The sequence below is a fragment of the Lissotriton vulgaris genome, chromosome 3_2, assembly GCF_964263255.1.
Source record: "Lissotriton vulgaris chromosome 3_2, aLisVul1.2, whole genome shotgun sequence".
NCBI lineage: Eukaryota > Metazoa > Chordata > Amphibia > Caudata > Salamandridae > Lissotriton > Lissotriton vulgaris.
The window spans coordinates 213,010,959-213,027,786 of NC_141690.1; the positions used below are offsets into that span (position 1 = coordinate 213,010,959).

Below are 16,828 nucleotides of genomic sequence, written 5' to 3' on the forward strand. Positions count from 1 at the left end.
GCCAACGAAGCCGCCTCCAACCTCACCCTTTGGTTATCCAACACCGCCGACACCTTAGCACCACTGAAAAAACGTCAACACAAACTTGGCAACAAGAAGGCCTCATGGTTCAACGATGATCTCAAGAAGTCCAAGAAACTGTGCCGCTCCCTTGAAAAGGCCTGGAAAAAAGACCCATCCACCAGCAACAAGGACGCCTTCAAAAGCGCCATCCGTACTCACCACCAACTGATCCGAAAAGCCAAGAAAACAGCATTCAAGGATCGACTTGACAACAACGCCCACAACAGCAAGGAACTTTTCAACATCGTCAAGGAATTTTCCAACCCCTCGGCCAACTCCAACGACATCACCCCCTCTCAAGCCCTCTGCGATTCCCTAGCCTCTTTTTTCCACAACAAGATTGCTGACATCCACAACAGCTTTGACAACCAACCCGGAAGCCAACCCACCCTACCATCAGCTGACCATCTTCCCCCCGTTAACACCCTTAACGCCTGGAACCCAATCTCCACTGAGGACACCATCCGCCTGATGAATTCCATCCACTCTGGATCCCCCACAGACCCATGCCCTCACCACATCTTCAACAAAGCAGACTCCGTCATAGCTACGCACCTCCGAGACGTCATCAACTGCTCCTTCAACTCCGCTACCTTCCCAGAAGACTGGAAACACGCTGAACTCACCGCCCTTCTGAAAAAACCAACAGCAGACCCCACCGAACTCAAAAACTACCGCCCCATCTCGCTTCTTCCATTCCCGGCCAAAGTCATCGAGAAAGCCGTCAACAACCAGCTCGCCGCCTTCCTCGAAGCCAACAAATCACTCGACCCCTCACAATCTGGCTTCCGAGCCAAACACAGCACTGAGACCGCCCTCATCGCAGCAACAGACGACATTCGAACACTACTGGACAATGGAGACACAGTCGCCCTCATCCTCCTCGACCTCTCTGCAGCCTTCGACACAGTCTGCCACAGCACCCTTCTACAACGCCTCAGAAACATCGGAATCCAAGGAAAGGCACTGGAATGGATCACCTCGTTCCTCACCGGAAGAACCCAGAGAGTCCGCCTCCCACCATTCAAGTCCGAGGCCTCTGAAATCATCTGCGGCGTACCACAAGGATCCTCACTCAGTCCCACCCTCTTCAACGTATACATGAGCCCCCTCGCGGCCATTGCCCGCCAACACAACCTCAACATCATCTCTTACGCGGATGACACTCAATTCATCCTATCTCTCACCAAGGACCCCAGCACCGCCAAAACTAACCTACACGAAGGAATGAAAGAAGTCGCCGAATGGATGAAACAAAGCCGTCTGAAACTGAACTCAGACAAAACAGAAGTCCTCATCTTAGGTAAATCCCCCTCTGCATGGGACGACTCCTGGTGGCCGGAAGCCCTCGGAAATGCACCCATCCCGACAGACCACGCACGTAACCTTGGCGTCATCCTGGATTCTGCACTCTCAATGAACAGACAAGTCAGCGCCGTATCCTCCTCCTGCTTTAACATTCTTCGCATGCTCAGAAAAACATTTCGCTGGATCCCCACCGAAACAAGGAAAACAGTCACCCACGCTCTAGTCACGAGCCGACTGGACTACGGAAACACCCTCTACGCAGGTACCACCGCTAAACTCCAGAAGAAACTACAACGAATCCAAAACGCCTCAGCCAGGCTCATATTAGACATCCCACGCAACGAACACATCTCTGGCCACCTTAAAGACCTCCACTGGCTACCCGTTAATAAGAGGATTACTTTCCGACTACTTACCCACGCACACAAATCACTCTACGACATCGGACCAGATTGCCTCAACTCCCGACTGTCCTTCTACACCCCCTCCCGCCAACTTCGCTCCTCCAGCCAAGCCTTCGCCACTGTACCTCGCATCAACAAGACCACCATGGGAGGCAGATCCTTCTCATACCTGGCTGCCAAAACATGGAACTCACTCCCCGCTTACCTTCGCCTCAACCAGAATCACCTAGCCTTCAGAAAGCAGCTTAAAACGTGGATATTTGACAAATAATCCTCCTCCCCTTCCTAAGCGCCTTGAAACCCTCTGGGTATGTAGTGCGCTATATAAATGTTATGACTTGACTTGACTTGACTAGTGTGAATGTTGAAATGGCCCGGTACGCAGAGTCCTTGAACAATATACTTTTGACTTTCAATTATAAAGAAGATCAATTGGAGGTTAAAGGCCTCTTATGTGATGCTTTAATTGATGGAATGGAAAACAAGGTTATGGCAGATTATGGATCACCAATAACAATCCTTCAAGATTCTTATTTCTACGAGAACTGGGGCAAAATAGTTGTTTTATCACATACGGATGTAAACCCAAAGGCCTTTGGAGAGAAGGATATTGACATTTTTTTTTTATGACTAATGTAGAAATTTTGGGTCGTAATATTTTTACAAAAGTGTACGTAGCTGTCAAGAGAAAAAACATTGTGGGCTGGAAGGATCTAATTCGGATGGGTTTGTATTTAGTGCCAGGTGAAGACCATCTAGTTAGGGTTAGGGAAATCTCCGTGTGTGGGGTGAGTGAGTCAGGGGTTGACCTTGCAGGACTGTTGGCTGAATTTAAGCCTGTGTTCAATGACCACGTTGATTGAGTAAAAGGAATAGAACACAAAATCAGATTGTTACCTAATGCCCAGCCTGTGATTCACAAGGGTAGACCTGTACCCTTGAGTGCTAGAGAGGAGAGAAGATCTATGCTTGAAGGGTTGTGTTCTCAAGGTATTATTCAACCCACAGAGTCCTCGCAAAGGGTGGCCCCCATTGTCGTTGCCCGCAAAAAGACTGGTGAGATTAGGCTCTGCGTGGACTTGAGGGGTGTAAATAAGAACATCATGGTCGATTGCCATCCCCTCCCCAAAATTCATGAGCTTTTAGCAAATTTGGGTGGAGCTAAATGGTTCTCGTTAATCGACCTAAGGTCAGCCTACCATCACATTCCATTGGCTAGGGAGTCTCAGCAGTTGCCCACTTTTGTTACACCTTTCGGCGCTTATAAGTTCAAGAGGCTTACCTACGGTAGCTAGCGTTTTTCAGAGGGTGATGGAAACTCGTTTTAAGGGCATCAGCCTATTTGGATGATATCCTGATTTTTTCAAAAAGTTCTAATGAGCATTATGTTTTATTGAAGAAGGTGTTATCGGTCCTTGGCGAGCATGGCATGACAGGACTGTGAGGGCAGATAAATGCAAGTTTGGGGTGAAAGAGCTAGAATATCTGGGTCATACCGTGTCTAGCGAAGTTTATCAAACCAAAATGTTCTGTTATCAGGGCTCTCAAAGAAGCTAGCCCCCCTTGTGATAAGGACACACTTTGTTCTTTCCTGGGGCTTGTTTAGTATTACGCTAGATTTGTTGTCAACTATGCTCACATTTTTTTGCCTCTACGGGTGTTGCTTAAGAAGGGTCAGAAATGTGTGTGGTCACAAGAATTGGATGGAGTGTTTGCAAGAGTGGAAGACTTAATTGTTTCTGCTCAAGTAATTCATGCTTTTCGGGATGTTTGTGCTTCTATGATTACGGTTGATCCAAACATGAATGGTCTGGGTGCAGTTCTCAGTCACAGGGTGAATAGCAAGGAACAAACTGTGGCACTCGCATTGAGATCACTCAAACATTTTGATCGAAATTACAGCACCATTGAACGTGAGGCGCTGGCTTGTGTTTGGGTGGCTCAAAAATTCAAAATGTATATTTTGGGTCGCAGATTTAAAATCTTTAAGGATCACAAGCAACTGATGTTTATTTTCAGCAAAGTTGCGAATGATAACATGTCTGCCAGGCTGACTAGATTAGTTTAAAAATTACAAGAGTACAACTTTGAAATAAAACACATTCAAGGTGGTAAAAAATGTTGGGCCGATTGCTTGTCAAGGATGTTGATGGAGAATGATGATGAGGAGGATTTGGATGAGGTGGAGTGTGTTGCTGTGCTGGATGCTGCTGAGAATTGTAGTGCAATTATTTCTGTAGCGGAATGGAAGGTTGCTTGCACGAAAGATGCTATTCTGTCCAAGGTGTTGGAATACACTACAAATGGCCAGAGGTAAGAAGTTTAACTGGGGAGTTGAGGAATTTTGCTTTAGTGGCAGATGAACTTTCTGTGAAGGATGGACTTGTGTTGAGAGTGGATAAATTTGTTCCTCCGGTTTGTCTAAGAAGTTCCATTATTAGGGTCGCTCACAAAGGACATTTGGGGGTGATGTAAACGTCCATGAAAATTGAACAACCTTACTGGCGGCCTGCTTTAGATGCTCATGTTAGGAGCTTAGTGCATGGTTGAAAAGAATGTTTACTTTTGGATAAGCACTGGAAACACGTGGTTACCTTTGCATCCAACTGAATTTCCTGGGAAACCTTGGTATAAAGTTGGTTTGGATTTTTCTGGGCCCTATAATGATTTGGTGAATGGTATGAGGTATTTAATTTTGCTATGGACTACTATTCGAAGTGGATGTATTACACATTTATGGATTCACTGGATACAGATAGCACTATTGGTTTTCTCAAAAAGGTGTTTTTGTTAGAGGGGGCACCTAGGTCTTTGGTGATGGTCTTTGTGTCTGCAAGGATGTGTACATTTTTGGAGACACAAGATATTAAGAATTTTAAGGTGGCTCTGTATTCACCTGCTTCCACGGGGTAATAAAGTCCTTAAAGAAGGAATCCAAACTGCTCTGGCTTCTGGCCTTGACGTAGGAAGGTTTTTGGAGAAAAAGGTGTGAAATTACAATACTTCACCACACTGTACCACTGAAGCTACTCCTTTTGAGTTACTGAGGGGTAGAAAGGCAAATACTACTTTGTTTCCTTCCTGGCTGGATAGTAGGACATCTGTCATTGATGGCTCTGGTTTTTGGGGTGTGGCTGATGTTGTTAAGGAGAAACAGTTGGACATTAAGAAAAGGTTTTCCAGAAGGGGCCATCTGTGTGATTTGGGGATTTCTGTTGGTGGTTGGGTTCTGTTTAAAAAAACCCTATAAGGTGATAAAAGGGGCATCTGTGTTCTCTGATCCTGTTCAAGTCAGTAAAGTAAGGGTGAAGTGTTTTTGGATGGTACGGGTTGGTGGAACAAGAGGCAGTTGGTGAAGGTGACACAGGATCAAGCTGAGTTAATTAGAGGCAGGAAAGTTTCATTGATGGAGCATGATCAGCAGTGGACGCATGAGTTGCATGATCCTGAAAAGTCTGAGTCAAGGAGCGAGAATGTGAATTTGGCGGTTGGTGGACCAGCTGGTAATTCCTTGGATGGGAGTTTAGATGGTTCTGACCGTGGGAGTCGAATTAGGAGACCTCCTTCCAAGTTCAAGGATTTTGTTAGATTAACTTTTAGGGTTTCTTTGGGGTCTATCTTGGCTTGTGTAAAAGGGGGAGGTGATGAAGTGGGTTTTGTATTGTATTGAATTGTCTTTATGCTTTGTTCTATTTTGCCTCGTGCTTGGAGTGTGCGCGGTTGGGATTTTGAACGGCAGCTGTCAGTTGCAGATCGAACTTCTGATGGTGCGCTGCTTCTTGTCGTGGCTGAAGCTGCATTGGAATAAACTTACCTTCCTAGTTAGAAGAACAACTTCTTTGTTGTTTTACTTTACTTACCACAAGAGCTTGCCCCACCCGAGCCTCCGTCAACCAACACTCACTTGTGCAAGCAAAGACTTCTTACATCATACAGGCGGAAAATGATGTGCAGATCACTGAACAGATGACCTGCACGGAAGTGCTTAGGGTGAAATAGTATTTATCAAAGAGGGGGAGAGTGATCAGTAGATCAGCGGACACTAATTACCACTTAAGGAGGTGGAAGGTCCAGTCACAGCATGTGCCCGTATCTAGTACAAGTAGTTCAACAAAAGGGGTTGCTGCACTGTTCCTAAAAGGAGGGGAAAGTTAGGAAAAGCTGACGTGACCGAAGGTGTGAGTAGTACACCTTTGGGCATCCATTTTGTTGGATGTATTTGCCTCACACACCCAAAAGGGTGTCATGCTTCATCATTGGCGGTTGCTCCTCGTCGGGGGGGGCGGTGCAATCCCCGACGGGCTCACCTCGAAGAGGGGCTCTTTAGCGGAGATCTTTTTTATCCAACTGCCCTATGATGAAGTGCGGGTGTGTGGGTAGGATAGCAGGTAGGCTTGGTGTGGTGATTAAAATGCAGCAGGGGGTGCCGGAAACAACTTTATTCTGGAGGTCCCCTTACTACAATTAAAAACTGTGAAAAAGGGGCTCGCTAGGTGTCACCACGTTAGGTAGAGTGACCCTAGAGAAGCCTTGAAAAACAAATGGTCAACATGTTTCTCGCACTTAGGTTAATCACCTGCGATTCATCAGGACCTTGTAGTGGTGAAAGAAAAAGAACTCAACAACATGCCAGTGTCATGTATGTGGTGTAGGTGTATTTTACCTTGGTGGAAAGTCCTCTGCCTAGACAATGAGAAAGAAAGCAGATAAACATTAGTAGTATATTTCTCATCAAAAAGCAAGGAGGGTCAGCGTCAGAATATGAACACAGTGTGGCATGCTTAGGGTGGTGTTGGGGGATGAACACAACCTGTACATGCCAAGTGATTTCAGCGTGCAGTGTAAAACACACACACTCACACTGTGTTTGTGATAGTAAAACACAATGGTAAAAAACAGTGATTAAAAGCAGCAGACTTATCAAAAAACACCATTTATGTTGTACAGTGGCAGGTCGTACCATGATAATGTAAGTAACACCATCTATTTATCTATGTGGTCTGATAAACAAAGTGTAGACAGGCTAATGGCTCAGCTAATGGTCAAGGTCTAAGAGCCACATGAGTGCCCGGCGGGTCAGTTCAACGGGGTTAAGCCTTCAGGTGTAGCTGCAAGGCGAATAGAATGGTGAACCTCGAGATGGCTCCATGGGCAAAAATTAAAAGGTAAAGAATTAGGTACCAAAGACAAGGAGAGTCCGAGTCTCGTAGGGATATCCCATCTTACCTTAATCAGCCCGTGACCGCGTGGATGCACCTACCCATCTCCGCCGAGTTCGGATAGATGGGCAAGTCTGGCGGTGTTTGTTATTTATTGAGAACCGGCAGAGTGAAACCTCGCCGTTTACGCCCTTACGTGTGGGTCATGTGACGGAAGTAGTTACTGTAGCGGCCATGATGTAGTGGTCAAATGTGTATAAGGGAGGCTGGCTAAAGCCGACGTGGCTCAAAGGCTGGAGTTACTGGAATTGAGTGGGCGGACAATATATCCAAGAACTGTGTCATTACATTATATTTTAGCCCGCTTGGTGTGTCCGGTCATACACTATATCTGCATTGTAATTATGGCCCCTTAAAGGTCACGTGGTGTATTGTGTGAACGGGTCGGCCATGATGGAAGGGGCAAAAGGTGATGTGAACCTGGAATGTAACGCAACCATTGGAGGTCTAATCGCGTAGACACGGGGCAGCGTTCCACAAGATTTAGAACTACAACCCATACAAGACATGTGTCATTACATTATATTTTAGCCCGCTTAGTATGTCCGGTCATACCCTATATTTACAATGTAAATTTGGGCCCGTAAAGGTCACGTGGTGTATTGTGTGAACGGGTCGGTCATGATGGAAGGGGCAAAAGGTGATGTGGCACAACCATCGAAGGTCTAATCATGTGGACACGGAGCAGCGTCCCACACGATTTTGAACTACCACCCGTGCTGGTCATCTGTTGTGTTACAAAATAGTGTCGGCCAAGATGTGAGGGGCCGCAGGTCTAGTGAAGGGACCTGGATCATGGTCACATAAACTGAGAGTGTAGTCGTTGTATGTAATCCATGTCCAACCAGATTAAAGGGGAGCCAATATCAGTATAGAGTAGTTGCTAAAGATTGGCTTACAGCGAGTGCCAAGGGATATCTTCATTCAATCCACGGCTATCAGAGGATAAGCGATGGACCCATCTCTGCTCCTTCATAAAGAGTGCATTTTTTGGGCAGTTAGGGCTAGATTCCAAAATGACCCATTTCAAGGAATCTTCATTGTGATTGGATTCCACGTAGTGTTTGCACATTTTTGTATTGGTTTTCTTACAGCGAAAATTGCTGCGGTGTTCAATGATGCGGGTTTTAATGGGGCGGGTGGTCATCCCAATGTATTGCAAATTGCATGGGCAAGTCAGCAAGTAAATGCAATGTGTAGTATTGCAATTAGTGTGTTGCCTGAGTTCCCAATTGAAAGTCTCAGAAAGTTTGATGGTTTTCAATGTTGAGGTATATCTGCAGACAACACAGGAGTCACATGGGTAGTGGCCCCTGACAGGAGGTAGATGCCAAAGGGTTTGTTGTGTCTCTTTTGTGGCTTTCTTTGGTCTGGTGCTGATCAGGATATCCTTCAGGTTCTGCGATCTCCTGAAAGCAAACCTAGGTTGTTCCAGATCCAGATCACCAGTATTAAGGATACCCCAGTGGCGTTTAATGGTCTGTTTGATTTTATTGGACAGTGGGGTAAAGGTGGTGACACAAGTGATCGGTTGGTTCTCGATCGGTGTACTCTCCTGTCTCTCTAGTAGAGCTTCTCGGTTGTTATTCCGAGCCCGTTTTCTAGCTTTGGAGACATCGCTTTTTGGATACCCTCTGTCAAGGAGGTTCCTGGAAAGGATTAAGGATTCCTTCTTGTAATCGGCCACATCGCTACAATTGCGTCGTATCCGGAGAAATTGTCCGAATGGTAAGTTTGAGCGTAAGGCCTTGGGGTGGTGACTTTTATAATGAAGTAGACTATTACGGTCTGTAGGTTTTCTGTACATGGAGGTACTGAGGGTCCCCTCTTCCAGTTTGATAGTGAGGTCAAGGAAGGCAATTTCTTTTGGTGAAGAGGACATGGTGAAATGTAAGAAGGGGTTCAGTGTATTCACCCATTCAAAGAAATCCTCGTGGGCTGTCATGGGGCCTGTCCAGAGTATTAAGACGTCATCTATGAAGCGTCTCCATATTTTAATGTTGTCTCGAAAAGGGTTAGACTGGTGGTGTATATGCTTGTCTTCGAACTCAGCCATATACAAACAGGCCACCGAAGGGGCGAAGGTACTGCCCATAGATGTCCCCTGGGTCTGGTGATAGTATTGTCCCTTGTACTCGAAATAATTCTCGGTGAGTGCAAGAGTGGCGCACTCCATGATGAAGGTTTTCGGAGTGTTAGAATTCCAGGTTTCTTGGCCCAATCTTTCCTCTATTACTTCTAGGGTGGCCCTCTGTGGAATATTCGTATAGAGGGCCTCCACATCTAGAGTAATCAAAAGATCAATTTGTGTTGTGTCCTGGATGGAGTTCAGAATGCGTAGGACATCTGTTGTGTCCTGGATGTAAGAGGGAATGCATTTAACCAGTGGTTGTAGAAAATGGTCACAAAATTGTGAGAGTGGCTCCAGGACTGAGTTAATCCCTGACACGATTGGTCTCCCTGGTACTGGTCTCGTTCCCTTATGGATCTTGGGCAGTATATAGAAATATGGTACCCGAGGGTCCTTTTTCATCAAGAACTCTGCCTCTTTTTTGGAGATCCATTCTTCGCTCTCAGCACCCATCACCAACCCTGTAATAATGGTCTGTAGGCGTCTGGTTGGATCCCCGGGAATAGGTGTGTAGTACCTGCGATCATTTAGCTGTCTGGTACACTCCAGATCATAATCAGCAGTATTCAACAGGACTGTGGATCCACCCTTATCCGCCTGTTTAATGGTAATGAGGGGGTCTTCTGCCAGTGATTTCAAAACCAACATTTCGTTATTGGAGATGTTGGAATAATGGGTCTGTCTGTCCAGTTGGTTAATCTCTTTGAGTACTACTTGTTCAAAAGTCAAGACTTCGTTTGGAACCATACCATTATGTGGTGTAAAAGTTGAAGGGTTGTGTAAACCAGAGTCTTCAATAGGTTCACAAGGTTTGCCTTCAAAGAAGGCCTTAAGTCTTATTTTCCGGAAAAACTATTTGATTTCCCTGGTCTGTTGGAATAGGTCGGTCCTCGGGGTGGGGACGAAGCCTAACCCTTTTTGGAGGGCTTGTTCCTCTCCCTCAGTGAGGACACGATCAGACAAGTTGACCACTAGACTCATTTTGGTCCCGATCGGGTCGTGCTCCTCGTGTCCATCCCTTGGGGGCGTGCATCCTCCCATTGCACTCTCTTCTCTGGCGCGTTCCCTCTTTTTCGCCCTCGCCCTCGCCCTCTGCCCCAACCTCTGCCTAAAAAAGGGGGGTTTGTAGGGTTTTGGGGAGCATAGAACGGGGGATATTGTGGAGCCAAAGCTGGTTGGAAGTGGGGGAATTGCGGGAAATGCCAGAAGGGGGGACCCATTTGTTGTCCTTGGTACGGGAAATTTTGGAAGTTATGTTGTCCACGGCCTCTTCCCCTTTTGGCCCTTGGTGGCATCTGTGGGGGGTCATTGTTCTCACTACTGTCAGAGTCACTATTCGACCCTCTTCTTGAAGAAGTAGCGCTTGAATCAGAGTTATAGCTAGTACCAGGGAAGACATAGTCATCCCTCAAATAGGGATAGACTTTTTCTTTAGAAAATCTCTTGACATCTTTTTGCAATTTTGCTACTTTTTGATTCATGAGATATTCTTTATGTTCCGCCATCTCTTTGTTTAACTCTGTCAATTTGGTTTTAAAGCCTGGGTTAAGAACCGCAGTCTTTAATGCAGCCTCAGCTGCTTGAATACGGACCAGTAGTGCATCTGCTAATCGTTTAGCCGTGTTTACAATAAGGATCAATAGGTCATGGGTGCACTTCCACGAGACCTGCGACCATTCGATCTTAAATTGTCCATCTTCCCAAAAAATTCTTGGAATTTTTTTACTACCAAGCCATTGGGAGCTATTTTGGCTTTAAAATATTCCGCCATCATAGTCCCATGTATCGTTATTCGTATCCACTCTCGTTTCAGATCTGACAATGATTGCCACTCGGCTGTATTGCTCCCTGAGGCCGGCTCTACGTCAATGCCAAAGAGCGATGGTGTTCTCATGATAGCTGCTGCATCCTCTTCGCCGAAGCTCAGACCCTGTCCCTCCATTGTGGGGTGGTCAAGGAACGTGCTCCGGGTTGACAGAGGATCCTTCAAAAGGAGTGTGAAGGAAGGAATGAAGGAAAGAAATTCAAAACCCAATTGAGGGAATGAATAGTGAGCAACACACCTATTAGGTATAGGGTCGCTGAAGTGGGGGATCTGTCAAGACTAACCCACCGGAAGGAGACTCCCACGGTATGCGCCGTGCAAAAGTATTTATCAAGCTCTACTAGAGAGACTGGAGAGTACACCGATCGAGAACCAACCGATCACTTGTGTCACCACCTTTACCCCACTGTCCAATAAAATCAAACAGACCATTAAACGCCACTGGGGTATCCTTAATACTGGTGATCTGGATCTGGAACAACCTAGGTTTGCTTTCAGGAGATCGCAGAACCTGAAGGATATCCTGATCAGCACCAGACCAAAGAAAGCCACAAAAGAGACACAACAAACCCTTTGGCATCTACCTCCTGTCAGGGGCCACTACCCATGTGGCTCCTGTGGTGTCTGCAGATATACCTCAACATTGAAAACCATCAAACTTTCTGAGACTTTCAATTGGGAACTCAGGCAACACACTAATTGCAATACTACACATTGCATCTACTTGCTGACTTGCCCATGCAATTTGCAATACATTGGGATGACCACCCGCCCCATTAAAACCCGCATCATTAAACACCGCAGCAATTTTCGCTGTAAGAAAACCAATACAAAAATGTGCAAACACTACGTGGAATCCAATCACAATGAAGATTCCTTGAAATGGGTCATTTTGGAATCTAGCCTTAACTGCCCAAAAAATGCACTCTTTATGAAGGAGCAGAGATGAGTCCATCGCTTATCCTCTGATAGCCGTGGATTGAATGAAGATATCCCTTGGCACTCGCTGTAAGCCAATCTTTAGCAACTACTCTATACTGATATTGGCTCCCCTTTAATCTGGTTGGGCATGGATTACATACAACGACTACACTCTCAGTTTATGTGACCATGATCCAGGTCCCTTCACTAGACCTGCGGCCCCTCACATCTTGGCCGACACTATTTTGTAACACAACAGATGACCAGCACGGGTGGTAGTTCAAAATCGTGTGGGACGCTGCTCCGTGTCCACACGATTAGACCTTCGATGGCTGTGCCACATCACCTTTTGCCCCTTCCATCATGACCGACCCGTTCACACAATGCACCACGCGACCTTTACGGGCCCAAATTTACATTCTAAATATAGTGTATGACCGGACATACTAAGCGGGCTAAAATATAATGTAATGACACATGTCTTGTATGGGTTGTAGTTCTAAATCTTGTGGAACGCTGCCCCGTGTCTACGCGATTAGACCTCCAATGGTTGCGTTACATTCCAGGTTCACATCACCTTTTGCCCCTTCCATCATGGCCGACCCGTTCACACAATACACCACGTGACCTTTAAGGGGCCATAATTACATTGCAGATATAGTGTATGACCGGACACACCAAGCGGGCTAAAATATAATGTAATGACACAGTTCTTGGATATATTGTCCGCCCACTCAATTCCAGTAACTCCAGCCTTTGAGCCACGTCGGCTTTAGCCAGCCTCCCTTATACACATTTGACCACTACATCATGGCCGCTACAGTAACTACTTCCGTCACATGACCCACACGTAAGGGCGTAAACTGCGAGGTTTCACTCTGCCGGTTCTCAATAAATAACAAACACCGCCAGACCTGCCCATCTATCCGAACTCGGCGGAGATGGGTAGGTGCATCCACGCGGTCACGGGCTGATTAAGGTAAGATGGGATATCCCTACGAGACTCGGACTCTCCTAGTCTTTGGTACCTAATTCTTTACCTTTTAATTTTTGCCCATGGAGCCACCTCGAGGTTCACCATTCTAATCGCCTTGCAGCTACACCTGAAGGCTTAAGCCCGTTGAACTGACCCGCCGAGCACTCATGTGGCTCTTAGACCTTGACCATTAGGTGAGCCATTAGCCTGTCTACACTTTGTTTATCAGACCACATAGATAAATAGATGGTGTCACTTACATTATCATGGTACGACCTGCCACTGTACAACATAAATGGTGTTTTTTGATAAGTCTGCTGCTTTTAATCACTGTTTTTTACCATTGTGTTTTACTATCACAAACACAGTGCGAGTGTGTGTGTTTTACACTGCACGCTGAAATCACTTGGCATGTACAGGTTGTGTTCATCCCCCAACACCACCCTAAGCATGCCACACTGTGTTCATATTCTGACGCTGACCCTCCTTGCTTTTTGATGAGAAATATACTACTAATGTTTATCTGCTTTCTTTCTCATTGTCTAGGCAGAGGACTTTCCACCAAGGTAAAATACACCTACACCACATACATGACACTGGCATGTTGTTGAGTTCTTTTTCTTTCACCACTACAAGGTCCTGATGAATCGCAGGTGATTAACCTAAGTGCGAGAAACATGTTGACCATTTGTTTTTCAAGGCTTCTCTAGGGTCACTCTACCTAACGTGGTGACACCTAGCGAGCCCCTTTTTCACAGTTTTTAATTGTAGTAAGGGGACCTCCAGAATAAAGTTGTTTCCAGCACCCCCTGCTGCATTTTAATCACCACACCAAGCCTACCTGCTATCCTACCCACACACCCGCACTTCATCATAGGGCAGTTGGATAAAAAAGATCTCCGCTAAAGAGCCCCTCTTCGAGGTGAGCCCGTCGGGGATTGCACCGCCCCCCCGACGAGGAGCAACCGCCAATGATGAAGCATGACACCCTTTTGGGTGTGTGAGGCAAATACATCCAACAAAATGGATGCCCAAAGGTGTACTACTCACACCTTCGGTCACGTCAGCTTCTCCTAACTTTCCCCTCCTTTTAGGAACAGTGCAGCAACCCCTTTTGTTGAACTCCTAGGGTGAAATAGTCCCTTCAAGGTGGCCGCATGTGGTCCACCGACACCGCTACATCACACTCCCCAGCTTGGAATTCTGCGGTACCACGGTAAGTCACCTCTCCGCACGTACTAGTTCTCGAGCCAAATGGTGAGTGCCCTAACACAGTTTAACATTAACGATACACAGTTCCTTAAATGAAGAACACTCACTTCACCACCCTGACACCATTGTGGCTTGGCCTCTTCGGCGCGATACACCGTGTCTCTCCTCCTGCGCACACGCGGATCACTTAGATTGTGTACAAGCTCCATCTACCGCTACTTTTTGATCAAAACGTTGTCAAAAACTGTTGCGGGGAAAAAAGCCCCGAATAATAGAGGACACCTTTAAATCTTTCCAATAAGATTTATTGGGGAACACCATCGGGTGTTGATCCGCTCCAAGGAGACCAGAGTAACTGACTGCCTTGGAACTCCCACACCTCCATCAGTTCCATCATAACAAAATGCAATCATCTGAGCCATCTTGACCACATCTCTTACCAAAACCTTAAAAAAGAATCAAGTCTCTAAATAAGGCATCACGTGTTTATCCTAAAACAAATGTATTAAAAATGCACGTCAGACCTTGTATGGAGAGATGTGTGTGTCCGAAGGAAAGGCCAGCATTCCCATCACCTGCCGCACTTCTTCAAGTTGGCTTCCCTCTGCTTGACTGAAGTGCTTTCTTGCATGTCTGAAACCAATAGTAATAAGTAAATATATTAGACAACATCTTTAAGATGCGCCGTCAGTGTGTAGAATTTCTATGATTGGAGATACACCCATGGCAAAGTCGATTAGAAACTTAAGTAAATGTTGATACTATAAACACTTTCACTTGGGGATATTCTCCTGTCTTTAGATTAAAGTATTTTTCTTTATTAAAACACCACCTCCTATAACATAGAAAGTAAAACAAAACGCTGGTCTAAGAGTCCTCTGCCGAGAGCGACTATCTCCTGGAAACACAGTGCCACTATGTGGAAACACTGGAAGCTGCATTTAAAAATCTCAAGCAACATGCCTTCTGAAAAAGTGGGTATGAAAAACTAAAAGTACGTCTGGGCGGTAGCTGCACCTGGCATGGTGCTTCCAAGTACAATTCCATACCCATGTCTGTCTGCAGACTCTTACCTATTCTCAACTATCGAGAACAAACGAGCAAAGACGCGGGGGAGGTGCTGGGAGAGAAGCCCAGGCTCAACAAAAGGGAGACAGAATACAAAGGAATGGTCAGACAATCTAAGCATCTGGTCTTATAGGTTCACTCAGAAAAGAATGATATGCAGAATATATACGGGATTGCCCTTCAAATCACAGAAATGTAGGACGTGGAGGGAGCACGAGGAGCCTGACTCTGCGGGTCACAGAAAAGGGTTACTTGCACTTTCTGAGCCGTGCTGTGGCTCCTTCCTCACGCCCTTGACTCCACACGGGCACTGACCGTGTAGGGACTGCAAGCCTTCCTCCCCAAACCACCACAGACAACCAAACGAGTGCAAAGCAGCCTTACTGAGGGCAAGTTACATCATCTCTGGCTCATCACTGTTCTGTGCAGACAGGTATGTCTGCAGAGAACATGTGGGACTCCTTGGGCAGATAGACTGTGAGGCCGGTGCCTCCATCACTTCAATCAATAAACAAAGATACAACCATTATTCCTAACTGCTAAAGTCTTTCGATCGCAGGTACAGGTATCAGTGTTCTCCGACATGAACTAAGCCACCCTGATTGGTGTTCTAAAAACCTCATCCCTCCTGCAAGCAGACTTCCAGCTGTCCGCAAGCTTCGATCTGCATAGAAAATGCTTATTCATATATCCCCTCCTCAGGTGCCGATCGACATAGAAAAGGCTCATTCATGTACTCCCCTGTTCTGAAAGATCTTCAAAAGATATCGACTGAAGCACTCTTTAAATGGGCAGGTGCTGTCCGGTACTCAGTACCTGCACTTCTTTCTTTTGGAAGGGATAGTACAGGAGCTCTTCAGCACTGCTTCAATGCTTTCAGTGTGAGAGTACTCCTCAGCTCCAAACAGGGACTCTGGGACAGGAGTTCCTGCACTTCTAGATTTAATTTCAGGCACTGGGCTGAAGTCAGAATCGAATTCGCGCGCCTGCATAATTTTCAGAGCCTTCAATATCAACCTCTCTCCTACCGCTCATTGTCTTAGCAGGTGGGAAGCTCAGGAGCAATTACAATCTGGGACTTGAAACTAGGGCCGTTAGTTCACCGCTCGCTTCATCACATCGTTCTCCCTATTGAAGACTTGTCCCGAGGATGTCTGGTGCCAGGAAGATGATCTACATTGGGAACACTGAAAAGGTACCAGTTTAACTGTTATCTTGGCTTTACTCGTGCCAGACCTTTGTCTTTAAACTCCAACTCCTTAGCATCTCATCATGGACTGTGTCAAATCCTACCCCCGCTAACGTCCGGTTAACGTGTCATCGACGTTTCCAATACAAACTCAGGACCTCTGCCCATAGGGATGGAGGGAGGGATGGATGGGTGGATGTATGGATGGAGGGAGGGATGGAGGGAGGGATGGGTGGTGGGATGGAGGGAGGGATGGATGGATAGAGGGATGGGGGATGGGGGGTTGGATGGATGGGGGTTGGATGGATGGAGGGTTGGATGGATGGAGGGTTGGATGGATCGATGGAGAGATTGATGGGTGGTGGGATGGATGGATGGGTGGTGGGATAGATGGATGGGTAGGTGGGTGGTGGGATGGGTGGTGGGAAGGGTGGTGGTCGGATGGATGGATGGATGGATGGACTGGATGGACCGAATAAACCGATGGGTGGAGGGATGGGTGGAGGGGTGGC

General features: G+C 46.4%; 1 protein-coding gene across 1 annotated transcript in view; it reads right to left on the bottom strand.

Annotated features, from left to right (window-relative positions):
- The window catches only part of MAEA (macrophage erythroblast attacher, E3 ubiquitin ligase), a 497,771-nt gene that overhangs the window by 108,671 nt on the left and 372,272 nt on the right, over positions 1–16,828 (bottom strand). Inside the window, exon 6 of the mRNA XM_086964234.1 lies at positions 14,584–14,692. Within this exon, the coding sequence (XP_086820360.1) occupies positions 14,584–14,692 (109 nt within the window). The remainder of the gene's footprint in view (positions 1–14,583; positions 14,693–16,828) is intronic.